Source organism: Chiloscyllium plagiosum, unplaced genomic scaffold, assembly GCF_037043375.1.
Source record: "Chiloscyllium plagiosum isolate Xiang-an unplaced genomic scaffold, Cpla_swu_hap1 HiC_scaffold_12, whole genome shotgun sequence".
In the NCBI taxonomy this organism is placed as follows: Eukaryota; Metazoa; Chordata; class Chondrichthyes; order Orectolobiformes; family Hemiscylliidae; genus Chiloscyllium; species Chiloscyllium plagiosum.
In genome coordinates, this window is record NW_028270150.1 from 73415036 (window position 1) to 73435512 (window position 20477).

Below are 20477 nucleotides of genomic sequence, written 5' to 3' on the forward strand. Positions count from 1 at the left end.
TGTGAGTTTCTTATCTCAGAAATGATACAGTAATTACAGACTCAGAAAAGCTTTTATCAAACTAGCTGCTTCCTGTTCAATGTACTTAGATAAAACTTGTGCATTAATAGCTTTGTGAAAGAACTTTGGAGTTTCTTCTGTCAAAGGAAAGAAAGCTGTAAGCAAGAATGTAAGCTTTGTAGAAGGAAGAGTATGATGTCATTTTTGATCTTGTTAGCAAAAGATAATTTGCACCAAAGATAATATTTTCACATCCTCCGAAAGAATGGTCATGTTTTATCAATCAGTCTAATAATGTCTTTCGGATTTAAAATGTTCACCAAACGCACTTGAGAAAGGTTTTCATGTATTTAGAAATTGTGCTTAATATTTTATTAATTTTTAACATTAATATATCTGTGTAATGGCCTGATTACTAGCAGTTATAACATTTTCAATATGTATTTAATATTTTATAAATTAAAAGAATTTTTAGGTTACTTCATTGTCACTTGATGTTGCTACATAAGTATTATACTTCTTCCCACTAATTTGTACTGTTGACTGAAACCAAAAACCATTTTGTAAGTGTACTAAGTTTTCATTTATGACTTGAGAATGATAAACTAAATATGTAGTTTATTGGAAGCTGCAAAAAACTGCAATTTTCCCCATAAGTTAATAACTGATGTAAAGTGTAGTATTATGATCTGCAGTTATCTTCCAGAATTTTGCCCAAATGATGATCCTCCTTTACTAAATCTGGGACATTGCACTTCAGACAAAATCTAGAAACAGGACCCTCTGCAACTTTGATGGGAGGGATTGAACAATACTTTTATTTGTGGGGTATGCTGGAGAGGCTGTATTTATTTCCTATACCTAGTTACACTGAGAAGTTGTTGGTCGGCTTTCTCTTTGTAACAATGCTGCTCCTGCAAGAGAATTAGATTGTTAGATCGGGGAACTCCAGGATATTCACTGAACATTAATGAAAGTCAAATAGTGTGGGATATGGAGATGAGCCTGTTAGTGATATTGTTGCCGTGATGCTGCTGTTCTTGTCCTTCTCTGTATTATGAGTTGCTGCGTAGTGACAAAATGTTGAACATGCTTCATAGCATCCTCTCGAATGATTGTAGCTGTGGTATATATTTTCAGTGATGTAGTGAGTGGATATTGATTCCAGTGGAAGGGAGTGCCAATAGAGTTCATTGTTCTGACCTGATGCTGTCAAACTTCTTGAGAATTGTCATTGCTGCACTCATCCTGATGAATGCTGAGTATTACATTACGGTCTTGCCTTGAGTCTTGGACACTGTGGTTAGACTTTGAGGAGTTAAGGGTGAAACATTCGTTGCAGAGTATGCAATCTCTACCCTTTTCTTGTGATCACTGTGTTGATACAGCTGCTCCAGTTCAGCTTTGGATCAGTGGTGGCCTCCAGGACATAGATGTTAGTACTGATCAAAGTTTTTGAAAGTGTCAGTGATGTATTCAAGGAAAAGACTAGATAAGCCTTCAAAGGAGAAAGGAATTGAATGTTATCCTGATTTGTTAGATGAGGATGAATGAGAGAAGGTTCAAGTGATGACAGATTTCCTGTGCTATGTCCTACATAAAGGAAAACAACTGAGCTTTCTTCTCTCTGTGATAATTATCTGGCACTATAACAAGTGTTACAAACCATTTGACAGCCCACAGTAATAACCAAATTCTGTTGTAGGGTGACTTGTTGTGCTTCATTATCATAGAAGTTGTGTATGGAGGTTAATGCTTTGGAAAGTTTGAACACTCCACACTGAACCTTATGATTATTGATGGAACAGGTGAAGATATTTGGGCTGAACATATCTCAGAGGCACATCCACAATGGTGCCTTGGAATTGTCCAGGTCTCTAACAACTATAACCATTTTTTTTGGATAGCACATGACCCTTTAATAATATTACCACCTAAATAAATAGGGAGTAAGACTTTTAAATAGCCAACTTGGTTATGACCAATAGTTAGGCTACAGCTTCTATTTTGGGTTAAATTGCTGCCGCAAGCAAATTATGGATTTCACTGTACCATTGCTCAGCTTGACTCTCAAAAAACTACATGGATGCCATTAGGTAGTGAGTAAATGCTGACCTCTCACGATTCTTGCAAATATGTCAGTTTTAGAATTCAGGCATATTGGAATTTCTTACTCTGAATATCTCAAGACACTTACTAGGGGAGCAAGCATTCCATTGTACAGTGAAGTCCAATATGTTATAAATGAGTTGGCTATTCAAAAAATGTATTCCATCCCTATTTATTTCGATGATAATGTTGTTGAAGAGCCATGTGGTGTGAGCTATGAATCCTTTGACATTGGGGATCTTATCACTCTGAAAAATTGCATGACCTTACCACTTTGCCATTGTTATACTTAAGGAACTGAATAAAGTGACTTGTTCAAGCAACACCACATTGCTGACTTGGTTTAAATTGGTGCAGAGTTGATTGGTTAATGTGAGAGATATCTCCAGCGGCAGTCTGGATGGAAAAAAGTGTCCAGGATAGTTGTCTATCAGTAGCAGTGAAGTTCCTGTGATAGTTCATAGATTGGGTTCAAGAACAAGGCACAACACATTCATGGTCCGTGTAAAACATGTCTTCATCAGGTACTCCCAGGACAAAGGAAATTAAGACTGCTTCAATCTCTGCATACCCTGCTGTGAGACATTGAGAGACAAGGGAGCGGAAATAAATGACAACTCCACAGTAAATGGCAATAAATGAAATAAGCTCACTCTGACTCTGTATGAAGTACTTGGATTTTTAAGTCCACTTCAGCCTACGTTACAGTGACTAGCTGTTCTAGTTGCCTGACATGTGCAACAGAAATGGTCATACGTAGCCTGACACATCTGTCCTGGCTCTCTGTATGAGCAATTTTCCTTGTGACTCTCACCATCTTCTCCACAACCCTGTACGTTCTTCCTTTTCGGATAAATTCCCTGTTGAATGCCTTAATTGAACCTGACTCCACTACAATCTCAGGCAGCACATTCCAAATCATAACCATTCACTGTGGTCTAACATATTTTTCTTTTGCTCGCTATTATTCCTTTTGCCAATTCCTTAAAGCTTTCACAAATGAGAACAGTTTCTCCCTATCTACCCTGTCCATTTTGTGCAATACTTTGAATATCATCATCAAACCTTGTCTCAACAACCTCTCCAATTTATTTATGAAACAAAAGTCCTCATTTCTGGAATCATTTTATAAATGTTTTCTGCAACCTCTCCAGTGGTTTTATTATCCTTTCTAACATATGCCTAGAATTGTTATATACAAGTACAATATAACTCCGTTGCTTTTAATTCATACCCCTGTTGATAAATCCCAGGAATCCTGTATGTTTTATTCACTGTTCTCTCAACACGGCCTGTCACATTCAGTAACTTATAAAGATCCCTTTGCTCATACACCCACTTTAGAGTTGTACACTTTGTTTTGACTATGCATTCTTCCCACAAAAATGAATCACTTTACACTTTTCGATGTTAAATTTCATCTACTACTTGTCCTCCCATTTTCACTGCTTTGTCCTTATGATAGGTAAATCATAATCCAGAATTTGCCCTTATGATGTTCTGCATTCATGGGAAATGGAATACGTAGCTGCAATGTGGCTTGTTTTTTCATAGTACACCTGCAATAGGACTGGTACTTTCACTGTCCATCAGAAATACAGCAAGAGAATGGGGTGAGTGAATAATGAGGAAAAATCTAGAGTGACAGATACTTGCTTACTTTTCACCTTGCCTACCCAAAAGTTAGGATAAAAGCTAAAAAAAGGCTTGAATTCAGATCAATAAAGAGGGGTCAGCTATACGAGTATCTTCACCTGGAGGTATTTCAGTTCCAACAAGGGATACCAGTAATGGTCAGAAATTAGATTTTTAAATTCTTGTTTCTTATCCAAACCTGAGGTCCTGAGAGTAATGTTGTTGTATTCTACCCTAATCCAACTGGAATGGACTGCCTGTATGGATGTCGGGAATGGAATTTATGGTCTCTGTGGCCTGTGTACCACCAAACAATGTGTACCTTACCACTCGGCCAAAGAAGGAGGTCTCTTGCATTCTCCAGGAAGAGTGTCCAGTAAATCCAGTTCAATTGTTGTCAGCCAAAAAGATTTATAACATGTTTGAAAATAAAGATGATGTTTCTTGTGCTGTAAATTTCTAAATGATAAGTGTATAAATTGAATCACAAAAGATATTAGAAATCCTTTTCTTTAAACTTTCAGTGGCAATGAAAGCCATGAATAAAGTAGCAAGCCACATAAATGAAATGCAGAAACTACATGAAGAATATGGTGCTGTGTTTGACCAGCTTATATCTGAGCAAACTGGAGAGAAGAAAGAGGTAAGAAAAGTATTCAATTTGACTTCCTGGAATACATGTATAGGTCATACGCTATTTCATTATTTTCTTGTGGCCCAAATGACCCAAACTAGATTATCCTCCTCCCCCTTTGGTTGAAATGGTAGAAGCTACCAACTGTGAACTTCTGCACAGCTGATATCTGTATACTGCCACATTAATTGTAGTGTTTCATCAAAGTGTTTTCTTCTCTGTTTTAAATTCTTATTTCTTGTGCAAAGGGTGCCTGTTTTTGAAAAAAGAGCATTTTTCAGTCATGTTTTAATGAATGTCTAATTCTTCTGTGTAGTCTTCCTTTTAAAATTTACCAACAAATTAATGAACCAAGACTCAAGTCTCTCCTTAAAGCTATAAATCCTGTTACGCAGCTGTGGATGTGTGCAGTAGTCACATTATGCATTCTATTACATTTGTTATAATCAAATGGATGGTTTAATTTGACTGCTTTATAAAACAAATTTTGCTTCCAGTTGTTAGAAATTCCTGAGATGTTCATCTGATGAGTTTGATACTGACACTGAAGTGGACCAGTGAACTGATGTCATTATATTCCAGGAACCATAAAGCTTTCCTGGCAGAGTTGGTAGCAGAAAAGATCCTTGGGCCACTGCAAAATGATCTTCTAAAAGTCCTCTAACCTTGTTATTATTTGTAATGAGGTATTACATTAACTGAGACTGAAGTCATTTAAGTGGGTATAGATGGATAATTTGACATACATTTAGAGGGAGATGCAATGAAATGTTCCTTCTGTTAAGCAATGTATTAAGCCTGCATATATCAACAACATTTTTATAGACATGTACAATGGGAAAGTAAACAATATCATCAACAAAAACCACCAGCTTTTTTAATATTGCCTTTTATGTAGTAAAACATCACAAGGCACGTCACAGTGACATTATAAACTGAATGCTTTATCAAAGTGGGAGGTTAAGTATAGTGCCTTGAAAAAAGGAAAGGCAACTGAGAAGGTTCACAGCAAATTCCAAATCTTGTGTTCTAGACAGCAGAAGGGATGGTCTCTACCTCCTAATGAAGGGCTTTTGCCCGAAATGTCGACTTTTCCTGCTCCCCAGATGCTGCCTGACCTGCTGAACTTTTCCAGCACCACACTCTGGACTGGAGCACATAAACTTGTTACTGCTCAAGTGACCAGAATTAGGTGAACCCAGGCCATTGCAAGGTTGCTATCTCGAGGGATTGCAGGGATTGGGAAGGGCAAGGCCATGGTAAACAGGAAAACATGGGTTGAAGTTTTAAAACTGGGCTGTAACTAATAAGGAGGCAGTGTAGGTCAGTGACTGCATGAATGGGTGATGATCAGGAATTGTTGCAACTGAAAACATGGGCAGTAAATGTTTGTATGATCAAGCATTTTTTTGAAATATTTATCATGTGGAGGTGTAGGTGGACAAAGTTTAAAAATCTCACAAAACCAGGTTATAGTCCAACAGATTTATTTGAAAGAACTAACTTTTGAAGTGTTGCTTCTTTGTCAGGTAGCTGTCTGATAAAGGATCAGCGCTCAGAAAGCTAGAACTTCCAAATAAACCTGTTGGACTATAACCTGGTGTTGTGTGACTTTTAAATTTGAGATTGTTTAGTCTAGTGATAAAAGCATGATAAAGATTTCAGCAGCAAACATGCTGAAGCAGGGTGACATTTGTTGGTGTTACTGAACAAAATAAAAAAACATTATCTGAGTATGAGAAAATGTTAATACCAACAAATTTGTAATTAGAAAATGAAAACTTGTTACTTTCCTTCACCTGCACCACTACTGGTGAATTGTACTGAGTCTAAATGATCAAAGATTGATGGAAAAGCAAAGCTATGCTATTAATTGATTACAGTGAAATGTTTGTTATTTTCAAAAGTTTTGGAATGAAATTTGGAGACAACAAACAACTTATTTTAAAAAAATTGACCCCAAGATTAAACTTTTACGACAACTATAGTCTCCATAACCCCTACTTTAGGTTCATTGCTTTTAGCTGCTTTCGTTCATCCTCTTTACCAAGGAAGCATCAAAGTTTTGCGTTCCATGATGTGATCGTGAGCACTCTGCCCTCTGAATCCATCAATCCCAGTTCAAATCTAATTTTAAAGGTACTTGTAATCCAGTGTTAGCACCACTGTCTTTGAGCTAGAAGGCCTAAGTTCAAGACGCACCTGCTCCAGTGATGTGTCACACCACATCCAAACAGAGTGATTGAAAATATCACAATGGAACATCAATTTGCACTTGCATAAAGATTTTATGTATAAAACACCCCAAGGCACTTCACAGAGAAATTGGTCAAGCTGAGGAGTAAGCAAAGTGACTACTATGGTCCAGGATTTCCTGGAATGGCTAACTCTGTTAGTTTGATAGAAAAATAAATAGTGGTAACAAAAGGTTGCTTTAAGGGAGGTTAAAAGTAAGAAATAAAAAGTAAGATATTTGCAAAAAATTAAATTTTCACATTTTAAAATCTTCAAACAACAAATCACTAACTAAGGAATGGCACTCCTGTTCACCCTATGTGCAGGAGAGGTTGAATGACAATTGTTATCAGATATCATGTTGTTATAAAGGGACTTTCAATGGCATGTTTAATGTATAGTTAATGTATAATTAGAATAAGCCAACCTCATGGAAATCATGCAGAGGTTAAGTATTAGAAGCTATTTTCGTAATGCTAATAGTGGAGATGCAAGTGGCAATAATAACTTTCATCTTATGGTAATTTGCAATTCACAAGGTACCATTTCCTCACTGCATGCTGTTGGCTAATCTGTGTTTCAGTAACAAATGCTGGCAACTGTTTTTTTCAAAATCTGGGTCTTTGTAAACATTTCCAAAGAAAATGCAAACTTGCTTTTAATGAAAATGATCAGCCAGTCAAACATTATCACATAATAGGTCAGTCAAATGTAAAATTTAAGGCATCTGTAACAGTAGTCATATATTTAATTGTCCTAAATAATTAATTTTATAATCTGCAATTAAGTGCAGTTGCTAATTTAGGATTATGGAAAATGAATGAGGATTCAAAATTTTCCAGAACCATAGTCCTCTATAAGATTTGAAATATAAGACATGCAGACATGAAATATAAGTATATTTCGTATCAATAATTATATATATATCAATGTCACCTTCATTTATAGGTTGTGGACCTTTCAATGGGAGACCTTCTTCTCCATTCCACAGTTACTTGGCTAAATCCTCCCACATCTTTTGGGAAGTGTAAGAAAGATCCTGAATTGGCAGCATTTGGTATGTTCCAGTTTCGAGGTTTATTGTGTTTAGGTTTCAGAAGTGCAAATCTGTATAAATTGCTAAATTTATACCGAATTGTTGGAAACTCAGAAAGGAGTTTTAAACTTTTTGCATCTAATATCCAAAGTAATCTGCTGCATTCATCCACAAATTCTATGATAGTATACGCATAAAACCACTTTGCATTTTTGCAGAAGTGGCTTAATAAGTGCAGGAAAAGAACTTCAATACACAAGGTTTTGGAGCACTGCATGATTTATTTTTCATTTTACTTTCCAGTGTTCAAAACTGCAGTTGTTCTTGTGTATAAAGACGGTTTCAAGCAGAAAAGGAAATTGGTAGGTTTTCTATCTTAAAATGACAATACACATTTGGTTTAATGAGCTATTTAATTTTGTATTAAATTTATGAAATTGTTAAACATTCAAAGATATGAAATGGTTCAAATAAAATAATTTTTATTGAAATCACTTTAGTTTGTGGTAAGACAATGTTTTGGTGTTTTGCTCAAATATAAATGGTGAAAATACTGAATTGTAATCAGTCGGAATTAGATCTGGGACTAGTTTGCAAAACAGTGCTGTTTTATGTGAAGCAAACCTGAAACTTTTTTTGACCAATGTGTCTGTTTCACAAATGGTTAGAGAAAGCTTTAAAATTCAGTTTTTGATTCTAATATGATCTGGGACAGAATGTTTTTGCAATATTTTCATTTTGATTATTACACAGTTAGAAAAAGACCATCTTGATTCAAGTTCAGAAGAGGACCAAAGCCAGGTTTTATATTTATGAAGGATATGCAGTATCACTGCAGCAAAAGACATGCTCCCGGATGTTTAACGACTAAAAGTACTAAAAATTGTGATCTGAAGCTTACAAATGATTGGAAAGCTGATAGTCTTTAATGTGTAAACTGAGAAATTCTATAGTTCTTCTTCTTAAAAACAAAGTAGGAAAGATTATTTTAAACAGGCAGTACTGGCGTTACGATGTAAGCCTGTGTTTCTTTTAAATTGCTCAATTTTACTTTAGCGTCTATTATATAAATCATAATTTGGAGCAGTTACTAAACAAACAAATCAATTAACCGCAGTTACTTTTCCAAAATGTCTTGTTTCTAGTAAAATTCCAGCATAAAATGTCATCTTTTACTTTACAAATAGGGAAACATTTCTCAGAGAGTATCAGTCTCAGATGATCGAGATCCTTTCAAATTTCGTCATATGATTCCAACTCAAGCATTGCAGATTCGATCAGTTGCAACCACAGGTATGTAAATAATATTTTGTATTAATATGTATGAAGTGAACTTTCCAACAAGTGCTAAGCTGTATCAATGATGTACTGGACCAATGTGAGGCAAACCAATGTTTTAATATCACTTCCACTTTGCTTTTAAGGTTGAGTGTTCCAATTAGGTAAATTTTTTATTTTACCAGTTTTCAACAAGACTGTCTACACCTAGAAAGGAAAAACAGAGTCTATGCAACCTCACATAATTCACCTCTTGTCTGCACTGAAGAAAATTTGAAGCGTGTGCTGAACAACCTCAGCTTCTCAGATGAATAAATGCAATGTGAACTTGGGTGCGCACGTCAAAGCAAGAAACTCATTGTAGAAAGTGGTGACAGCAGAAAATTAAATTCCTTGAGACGACATTTTACATTTTGGAGTGTTTTGCTCCAGATGGTTTACGCAATGGCACAGTTTACTGGTGTAGTGCTGGATGTTAAGCCCTACTCTTCCCAGAGTTGTCACAAATGCGCAAAGATTGTTGAAAATTTCTATATTCCTACATGTCCTGCCATAGATTGTGAGCATTACATGAAAACAATATGTCCTGACAGTATCTGGGTGGTACCACTGTCTGATCAACAGCCATAAATTTCCATTCACAGATCTTTTTAAACAAATAACACCAGTCTTCTTTGAGCCTCAATTTCAGTGTTAGCTGTCAGTGTGAACGTTACTTAATTTGGGATCTGCTTTCTGAACCTCAATTAATGTAGACCTGCCAAATACTTAGTTTGAAATAAGCCTCATCCTTAAGGAACATTTCAGCTATCTAACATCTGCCTATTACTTTGACTTCTGGTGATAGACTTTGTTTAGCCACTTCTCTTGTCACCACAAATGGAAAAATATCTGGAACTTGTTCTTGTAACTGTTCCATCTCTTTTACTTTCCATGGGCTTCCAATGATTGTGAACAAAGTTGTAATCCTGAATCCAGTCAAATCCATTCACCAAGTTATTTCTGAACAACCCCTACTACCGTTGATCCATATGAGAAGTTACATTCTTACGTTTCACTTGTTAAAATAAATTATTGGTGTCTGGTCATTAGTGTAATGTTAATGTGGCATCTGGCTGGGCCAGTATTTATTGCCCAACCTAAAAGGAGAAGAAAGTACCAGGGCAAGGGCACAGAATTACCACAGGGTCATATACCAGCATGGAGAGAATGACATAAATGGAGGAACATTTCACAGAAATGGAAATGTAATGAGCCCATCAGAAGTATGAACAGCAGTCAGCTGATCGGCCCTTCAAGCCTGATCCTGGTTGATTCAGCATTCCTCACATTCACTTTCCTGAGGGGCATGGATAGGATAAATAGACAAAGTCTTTTCCCTGGGGTCAGGGAGTCCAGAACTAGAGGGCATAGGTTTAGGGTGAGAGGGGAAAGATAAAAGAAACCTGAGGGGCAACGTTTTCATGCAGAGGGTGGTACGCGTATGGAATGAGCTGCCAGAGGATGTGGTGGAGGCTGGTACAATTGCAATATTTAAGAGGCATTTGGATGGGTATATGAATAGGAATGGTATGGAGGGATATGGGCCGTGTGCTGGCAGGTGGGACTAGATTGGGTTGGGATATCTGGTTGGCATGGAGGGGTTGGACTGAAGGGTCTGTTTCCATGCTGTACATCTCTGTGACTCTATAACCCTTAAGGTAATGGTGGTCAGCTTCCCCAACATTAACTGGAAACGTGTGCAAGGTTCAGAGGGAGCAGAACCCTTCATACATCTAGAAGAGCTTTCCTTTAAGCCAGAGTGTAGAAGACATGATTGATTGAATTTTTCAAAGAGCTGACTAGGCATGTAGACGAGAGTTACTTGGACTTCAGTGAGGCTTTTGACACAAGAGACTGATAGTCCAGCACAGATTCACAAAGACGGTGGAGGCACATTTGGGCCCAGTACGAGATCTTGTGGCATCAGCAGCAGCTACATAGGCTAGGGGTGCCTGAAGTGGACTTCATGCCTCTGGGGGAGTTGAGTTTAAGCCATGTGGTACATGGTGGCATCAGTGGTGAGGTCCAGTGAGGACTTGTAGTGGCAGGGGCATCACTGGAGGTGGGAAGGCGCTGAAGAGTGGTGACTGTTGTTCTAGAGGCGGCGACACAGCAAAGGTAACTTGTGGCTGGTCACCAGGCTCATGGCCCATGACTGAGCACTTAACAAGAAGGATTGCATAGTTACACACTATTTATTTTTCTACCTTTTGTGATCTATGTTTTGATTTATTTTTCTGTCTTTAACAATGATGCTGGAGAGTGGTGACACTCTGCAACAGTTTATACTGTATTTTGTAACAATACACATGACAATAAATAAATACACATGGCCTCGAGAAAGCAGTGATGAGCTGTCACCTTGGACTGTTGCAGTTTATTTGATTTAGGAAGACCGAAATACTGTTGGGAGGATATTTCAGGATTTTGACCCAGTGACAGTGAAGGAATGGCAATATATTTCTAAATCGGGTTGGAGAGTGGCTTGGAAAGAACCTTGCAGCTGGTGGTGTTCCCATGTATCTGCTGCCCTTTCCTAATAGATTGAAATGATCACATGTTTTCAAGGTGATGCCAAAGGGCAATTTTTACAGTGCATCTTGTAGATGATACACATTGCTGCTGCTGAGCATTGATGGTGGAGGGAGTGAACGTTTGTGGATGTCATGCCAATCAAGTGGGCTGCTTTGTTCTGGATGGTGTCAAGCTTCAAGTGTTTTAGGAATAGCAATCACCAAGGCAAGTTTGGGTAGTTAAGAGGTGAGTTATTCATTGCAGGATTCCTAGACACTGAAGTAGCCTCAATATTTATATGATTAGTCTTGTTCATTTTCTGTTCAATGGTATTCCCCAGGATGTTGATAGTGGTTTATTCAGTGATGGAAATGCTATTGAATGTTGAGAAGCGATGGTTAGATTCTGTCTTGCTGGAGATGATCATTGCACTGTCACTTGCCACTTGTCAGCTGAAACCTGGATATTGCCCAGGCCTCCTTGCATTTAGACATAGACTGCTTCAATATCTTGAGTTGTGAATGGTGTTGAACATTTGTGCAATCATCAGCAAAAATTCCCATTTCTGACCTTAAGATAGCGGGAAGGTTGATGAAGAAGTTGAAGAAGCGTGGGCCAAGGGCACTTTGTGCAGTTAAACCAAGATATACACTGCACTTATCCCATTTTATATCACTTGGACTTTCATTGTACTCCCTGGAGGCAAAACTAAGTCCTTCTTGAACAGTGGTTGAGTAGCTCCAGTATTCCTTGTTATAATTGCACTTTATCCACATTATTTGACACAAGTTAAATTATCCTTCCTTTTGATAAAAAGCTTGATTTTTTTTTTCGAGGAGGTGACCAAGTGTGTAGATGAGGGTAGGGCAGGTGACATAGTTAATATGGATTTCAACAGAGCCTTTGACAAGGTCCCAGATAAGTGACTGATTTTTAAAAAATATAAAAATATTTGGGATCCAAGATAACTTGGTAAATTAGATCCAAAATTGATGAGATGTTCGAACACAGAGTGTTTATGTGACTAGAGGCTGGAGTCCAATGGCATAGAACAGGCATCAATGCTCTTATTGGGTCCCTGATATATATTGACAAAGTAGTTGAGAATGTTGGGGGCAGTGGGGTGGGGGGGGAGGTGGTGGTGGTGTTGTAAGTAATTTTGCTGATGTTGTAACATTTGGCTGAGTGATTGACAGTGAGGAAGAAGGTCCTAGCTTGCAGGATATAGATGATTGGTCAGATGAGCGGATCAGTATTAGATGGAACTTAACCCTGATTAGTAAGGTGATGCATTTTGGAAGAAGTAACACGATAAGGCAGTAGTCTTTACTCAGAGAGTAGTAATGGTATGGAATGCTTTGCCTGCGATGGTAGTAGATTCGCCAACTTTTAAGTGCATTTAAGTCGTCATTGGACAAGCATATGGACGTACATGGAATAGTGTAGGTTAGATGGGCTTCAGATTGTTATGACAGGTCGGCACAACATCGAGGGCCGAAGGGCCTGTACTGCGCTGTAATGTTCTATGTTCAACGAATGGCTGGGCACTAGGAAGCTCAAAGTGACAGAGAGATCTTAGAGGCTTGGCCTCAACTCCTTAAATGTGGTAGGGCAAGTTAATAGGGTAATTATGAATTATTGGATACTTGCCCTTATGTACAGGACTTTGGTTAGGCCACACCTGGAGTTCTGTGTGCTATTCTGGTCACCACACAAGATGAAGTATACGATTGCACTAGAGGGGGTGCAGAGACTTACCAGGATAATGCCTAGGATGTACCAGTTTAGCACTGAAGAGAAGCTGGACACGCTTGAATTGTTTTCTTTATAACAGAGAAGGCTGAATAGGGACCTGACTGATGTAAAGATTGAGGGGCATGGAAAGGGTGAAGAGAAAGCAGCTGTTCCCCTTAGTTGAAAGGTCAATGCAAAAGGGCATTCAAGTTCAAAGGTGAAAGACAGGAGCTTGAAAAGGGATTTCAGGAAAGCATTTTTCACTGGTTGGGGTCTGGAATGTGCTGCCTGAGAAGGTAGATGATGTGGGAAACCTCAACCTTTTAATCATTTGGACAAGCACTCTGAATGTTAGAACATTCACCACTATGGGCTAAGTGCTGGAAAGTGGGACTCGTGTAGATTTAGAGTAATATTTTTGTCAATTAAAAATCAATGGACTGAAGGGCCCTTTCTGTACTATATGATTCTGTGATCCTTTCATATCTCTCATCTAACCTATTTACCTTACCCGAAGTCTGGAGTTTTCACCTCTAGTTCAACTGCAACTAGGGGTCTACAATTTGATGCGTGATAATTTTGTTTCAAGTTCCCTTTTCGGACTAATTCTTACAAGTTGCTATAGGTCTCTCAACTTCTTGCAACTTCTCTTGTATTCTGAAAGAAGGTATCCGATTTTATTGTGGTTTTCAGTTTTCACCTCCACCCAGTACTGTCTAATCTGAGGAAGAGCTCTTAAGACTATCCCGACTAACCTTTTTTTTTTTTAGCCTTTCCTTTAACTCTCCTATCATTTAACCTTAAAGAGTTTACAAAAGTGATAGAAAAAGTGTTTAGTTTAATGGATCGGTTCTTTACTTTTCAACATTGGTTCTGATGACAGAAGCTTTTAAATTGTTTCAAGAGAATGATCATTCTGAGCACTTGAAGTCAGCTTTCAATGCCCAGTGTCACAATTATTTTGCTTCACTCTTTCACATTCCACATGGGGGTTTGGCCAGGCTGTTTCTGTGAATTTGGAAACTTTTGTTTATATACTTTTTGCGAAAAAAAACTGGTATGCATCCAACATAATGGTTTTTTGTGCTGTGGTAATCCATAGAAACCTACTCTGACAGTCAAACACAAATTTCTTGTGAACTCGTTCGCATGAACAATGTTCAGTTTTCCTTTGGCCCTTTCATTTGTTTCACCTTTTTTGCAGATAACGCAGAATAGCCTTTATGCTATTCTCTTCAATATTTGAAATGGTCTTGTCAAACATTATAAGCAAGAATGCAGGGGAGGAAATCAAATACTATTACCACCACTAAAGAAGGAGTATTAGACAAGCTTATGGGGTTAAAGGTACTTGAATCCCCCTGGCTGCACCCTAGGATTCTAAAAAAGGAAGCTACAGAGACAGTAGATGCATTGGTTGAAATTTTACAAAAAATCATTGGATTCTGGAGAAACACCCAAAGACTGCAAAACTGCTAATGTGACACCTCTATTCAAAAAGGAAGGGAGGCAAAAAGTGGGTAACTATGAGCTGGTTAAGCTAGCATCTATTGTTGAAAAAGTATTGAAATCAATGATTAAGGAAGTAATAACAGAACATTTGGAAAATCATAAGCTGATTAAGCAGAGTCAGCATGGCTTCATGAAAGGGAAATTGTGTCTGATTTATGAGAGGTTTTCAAGGTCTCAACCAGAGCAGACAAAGTTGTACTTGGACTTCCAGAAGATGTTTGACAAGGTACCCCACAAAAGGTTAAATCATAAGTGAAGGGTACACTGTGTTGGAGGTAGTATATTGGCATGAGAGAGAATTTGGTTCCCTGGGAGAAAACCGAGAATGGGGATAAGGGGTTCTTCCTCAGGTTGGTAACCAGTATTCATTGGGTTCCACATAGAACAATGTTGGGACAATGCAGCTGTTTACAATATGTTAACATGACTTGGAGGAAATAAGCGAATGTACTGTCAACAGATTAGCAGACAACAGTAAAATAGTAAGTATGGCAGATTGTGAGAGTTTACAGAGAGACATTGATAGATTAAGTAAGTGAGCTAAAAGTTGCCAAATGGAGTATAATGTGGAAAAATGCAAGATTGTTAATTTTGGAAAGTGAACAAGAGAACAGGACATTATTTAAACGGAGAGAAATTGCAGAAAGTTGCAACACAAAGGGACATAAGTCTACTTGTGTATGAAACAAAGAAAGCTAGCCATCGGTGCAGCAGGTAACCAGGAAGGCCAGTGGAATAGAACATAGAAAAATACAGGGCAGAACAAGCTCTTCAGCCCTCGATGTTGCACCAACCTGTAAACTATTCTCAGCTTGTCCCCCTACACTATCCCAAAATCATCCATGTGCTTATCTAAGGATTGTTTAAATCTCCATAATGTAGTTGAGTTGACTACCTTAACAGGTAGGGCATTCCACACCCTTACCACTCTCTGAGATGCCTCTGACATCTGTCTTAAATCTATCACCCCTCAATTTGTAGTTATGCCCTCTCGTACAAGCTGACATCATCCTCGGAAAAAGTCTTTCTCTGTCTACCCTATCTAATCCTCTGATCATCTTGTATGTCTTTATCAAATCCCCCCTTAGCTTTCTTCTTTCCAGTGAGAACAGACTCAAGTCTCTCTCAGCCTTTCCTCATAAGACCTTCCCTCCAGACCAGGCAACCTCCTGGTAAATCTCCCCTGCACCTTTTCCAATGCTTCCAAATCCTTTCTGTAATGGGGCGACCAGAACAGTATACAATGTTCCAAGTGTGGCCGCACCAGCGTTTTGTATAGTTGCAGCATGATATTGCGGTTCCGGAACTCGATCCCTCTACCAATGAAACCCAACACATCGTATGCCTTCTTAACAGCACTATCCATCTGGGTGGCAACTTTCGGGATCTATGCACATGGACTCCAAGATCCCTCTGCACATCCACGGTACCAAGAATTTTCCATTGACTAAGTACTCTGCCATCCTGTTATTCTTCAAAGTGCATCAGCTCACATTTAGCTGCATTGAACTCCATTTGCCATCTCTCAGCCCAATTCTGCAGTTTATCCAAGTCCCCCTGCAACCTGTCACATTCTTGCAAACTGTCCACTACTCCACCGACTTTAGTGTCGTCTGCAAACTTACTAATCCATCCACCTATGCCTGCGTCTAAATCATTTATAAAAAATGACAAACAGCAGTGGTCCCAAAACAGATCCTTGTGGCACACCACTAGTAACTGGACTCCAGACTGAATATTTTCCATCAACCACCACTCACTGCCTTCTTCCAGAAAGCCAGTTTCTAATCCAAACTTCTAAATCACCCTCAATTCCATGCCTCTGCATTTTCTCCATCAGCCTACCATGTGGAACCTTATCAAAGGCTTTACTGAAGTCCAAGTATACCACGTCAACTGCCCTATTCTAATCTACATGCTTAATCACCTTCTCAAAAAACTTAATGAGGTATGTGAGACATGACCTGCCCTTGACGAAACCATCATGTTAACTATCTGAAATCAAGTTGTTGCTTGCTAGATGATTATAAATCTTATCTCTCATAATCCTTTCCAAAACCTTTCCTACAACAGAACTAAGGCTCGCTGGTCTATAATTACCTGGGTCATCTCTGCTGCCCTTCTTGAACAAGGGCACAACATTAGCAATCCTCCAGTCCTCAGGTACTAAACCTGTAGACAATGACAACTCAAATATCGAAGCCAAACACTCTGCTATCTCCTCCCTAGCTTCCCAGAGAATCCTCAGATAAATCCCATCCGGCCCAGGGAACTTGTCTACTTTCACTCCTTCCAGAATTGATAGCACCTGTGTGTAACTAACCTCGATCCTTTCTAGTCTAATATCTCGCACCTCATTCTTATATACAATTTTCTCTTTTCCTGAGTGAACACCGATGAGAAATGTTCATTTAGCACCTCTCTGATCACTACAGGGTCCACACTCAGCTTCCCACTTCTGTCTTTGGCCCAATTCGTACCCTAATCATCTTTTTATTCCTCACATACCTATAGAATACTTTAGGGTTCTCCTTTATTCTATTTGCTAAACACTGTTCATGTCCTCTCTTTGCTCTTCATAATTCTCTCTTTAAATCCTTCCTCGCTGATCTGTAACTCTCCATCGCCTCATCTGAACCATCTTGCCTCATCAACACATAAGCCTCCTTCTTCTTCTTAACAAGAGATGCAGTTTCTGTTGTAAACCACGGTTCCCTTACCTTATCACTTCCTCCCTGCCTGACAGGGACATCCCTATCAAGGACACGCAATATCTGTTCCCGAAACCAGCTCCACATTTTGATTGTCTGCACCCCCTACATTTTGCTACCCCATTCTATGCATCCTAACTCTTGCCTAATCGCATTATAATTGCCCTTGCCCCATCGATAACTCTTGACCTATGGCATGTACCTATCCCTTTCCATCGCTAAACTAAACGTAACTGAATTATGGTCACTCTCTCCAAAGTGCTCACCTACAACTCAATCAAACATCTGGCCTGGTTCATTACCAAGCACCAGATCCAATGTGGCCTCCCCTCTTGTTGGCCCTTCGACATACTGTGTCAGGAAACCCTTCTGCACACATTGGACAAAAAACGATCCATCCGACGTACTTGAGTTATAACATTTCCAAACAATATTGGGGAAGTTAAAGTCCCCCATAATGACCACCCTGTTCCTTTCACTCCTACCCAGAATAATGTTGCTAATCCTCTCTTCCACCTCCCTGGAATTCTTTGGAGGCCTATAAAAAACTCTACGCAGTGTGACCTCTCCTCCTGTTTCTAACCTCAGCTCACACTACCTCAGTAGACGAGTTCTCATCAAAAGTTCTCTCAGCCACCGTTATACTATCTTTGACTAACAAGGCCACACCTCCCCCTCTTTTACCACCTTGCCTGTTTTTAATGAATGATCTAAATCCTGGAACCTGCAACATCCATTCCTCACCCTGCTCTATCCATGTCTCCGAAATGGCCACAACATTGAAGTCTCAGGTACCTATCTGTGCTGCAAACTCACCTACCTTATTTCTGGTGGACATACTTCAAATCACTTCGCTGCCTGCCAGCACATTCTAGTGACCCTGAAATCCTGTCCGTGTCCTTCCTACTCTCATTCTCTTGTGCACTGCAGCTACACCTCCAGTTCCCATCCCCCTGCTCAGCTGGTTTAAACCCACCCAAACAACACCAGCAAATTTCCCACCCAGGATATTAGTACCCCTCTGGTTCAAGTGAAGACCGTCCTGTTTGTACAAGTCCCACCTTCTCCAGAATGAGCCCCAATTATCCAAAAACCTGAAACCCTACCTCCTGCACCATCCTTGCAGCCATGTGTTTAATTGATATCTCTCCTTATTCCTTGCCTTGCTATCACGTGGCACGGATAACATTCCAGAGATAACAACTCTGTTTGTTCTAGCTCTCAGCTTCCACCCTAGCTCCCTGAAATCCTGCCTTACATCCCTATCCCTCTTTCTGCCTATGTCATTGGTACCTACATGGACAATGACTTGAGGCTGGTCACCCTCTCCCTTCAAGACCCTAAAGATACGATACAATGACCCATGTTTCAAGGGTGTTGAAGTACAAGAGTAAACACGTCTATTGCAACTGTACAAGATACTGCTGAGACCATATTTGGAGTATTGTGAACAGTCTTTGTCCCCTTACTTAAGGAAACATACTACTTCATTGGAGGAAGTTCAGAGAAGGTTCGTGAGATGATCCCTGGTATGGAGGGGTTGTTTTATTAATAAAGAATAATCAAGTTGGGACTCTACTCACTGGAGTTATAGAAGAATGAGAGGTAATCTCATTGAAACATACAGGATGCTGGGGGGATGTTTCCCATCATGGGAGAGTCTGGGACTCTGAGATAGAGCCTTAGCACAAATGGGCATTAATTTAAGACTGAGGTGAGAACAATTTCTTCTCTGAGGGTTGAGAGTCTTTGTAACTCTTTGCCACAGACAGCTGTGGGATCAGAGTCCTTGTGTTGATTTTGAGTTGACATAGATTAATCTTTGATCACTAGAGAATGAAGAGTTATGGGAAAAGGGCAGGAAAGTGGATGTGAGGAATGTCAGATCTGCCATAATTTTATTGAGTGGCAGAGCAGACTGGAGGGGGCAAACAGTCTACTCCTGTTCCTATTTCTTATGGAATTTTAGCTAGTGGGCCAAATAATTGATGCAGTAATTAAGGTCTGTTGGAGTGGGTGAGAAATATTGGGTCATTGGTTCACAGGGGAGTTTGGAAGTTTGAGGAAGAGCTGAGTCCAATGGTGGGGGAGAGGATTCCAGCTCCTGGGTGGGGACATGGCAGAGCCAAATTGGCTTCTGAAGGACGAATAAAAGTGGGAGTAAGGTAGGGGAGGTTCTGCCCTAATCAGTGGTCATGAGAAAAGGCAGATTAGGATAACAGGGGGCTCAGGATTGGAGAAAGGGGGTCACTCTGGAATAATAAATGCCTGATCATTGGAAAATCCAGTCCAGTATCTTTGGCCTGTACTCTTTGCTATGTTACTTAGCACTGTTAAAACACACTATTTCTTTTTGTGAGATTATTTGTGGGATATACTACAATGAAGGCTGTATTCATTTTTACAGCATGTGGAATTTCAACTCGCCCTGTGTAGGCTGGAATAACATTTCTGTACCACTCACTTCCAGTGTTGGAAAGTGAGGATTTTCCTATAGAATGAGCCTGAACTCTTACTTAAAGTAAATAACTCATCCATTTTCAGTAGTTTGGCAGCATATCATTTACTTTTGTGAATGAATAGTTGTCCATATTTAGGACATAAAAGCTTGCACAATTTTAGGAGTTCAGTTGACTGATGGATACTAAAATTACACAGACAGCAGCAAGTTATTGCTAATTTTTACTATTACTAATTAAATCAGATTTGAGGTGATTGAATGCCATTGTCTTTGATGTTTAAAGTTGTCCTGACCTTTCTTCTTTTAATACTAGGAGGCCCTGTAATTATGTATGTTAAATAATGCTAACACTATCAATATTAAATTTTGCCTCCTGCAGTTATATTTCATAATACTTCTATGTGCTTTTGTCTCTAGATGTTGAGACCGATTGTGTCTTTGAAATAATTCACACAAAATCTGAGTCAGAAGGAAGACCAGAGACAAACTTTCACTTCTGTAGCAGGTAGCTGGTTGTTACTCTTGTCTGATTTCTTAAACATTTACAGCATCATTTAAAAAATATTTTCAGAATTA

At 39.1% G+C, this 20477-nt stretch overlaps 1 protein-coding gene across 3 annotated transcripts in view; it reads left to right on the plus strand.

The window, feature by feature from the left end:
* Positions 1–20477, plus strand: part of tiam1a (TIAM Rac1 associated GEF 1a) — a 333343-nt gene that overhangs the window by 306930 nt on the left and 5936 nt on the right. For all 3 annotated transcript variants that reach the window (XM_043700703.2, XM_043700702.2, XM_043700705.2), the window contains 5 exons: positions 4269–4387; positions 7562–7670; positions 7953–8011; positions 8837–8942; positions 20319–20406. In XM_043700703.2, the coding sequence (XP_043556638.1) occupies positions 4269–4387; positions 7562–7670; positions 7953–8011; positions 8837–8942; positions 20319–20406 (481 nt within the window). The remainder of the gene's footprint in view (positions 1–4268; positions 4388–7561; positions 7671–7952; positions 8012–8836; positions 8943–20318; positions 20407–20477) is intronic.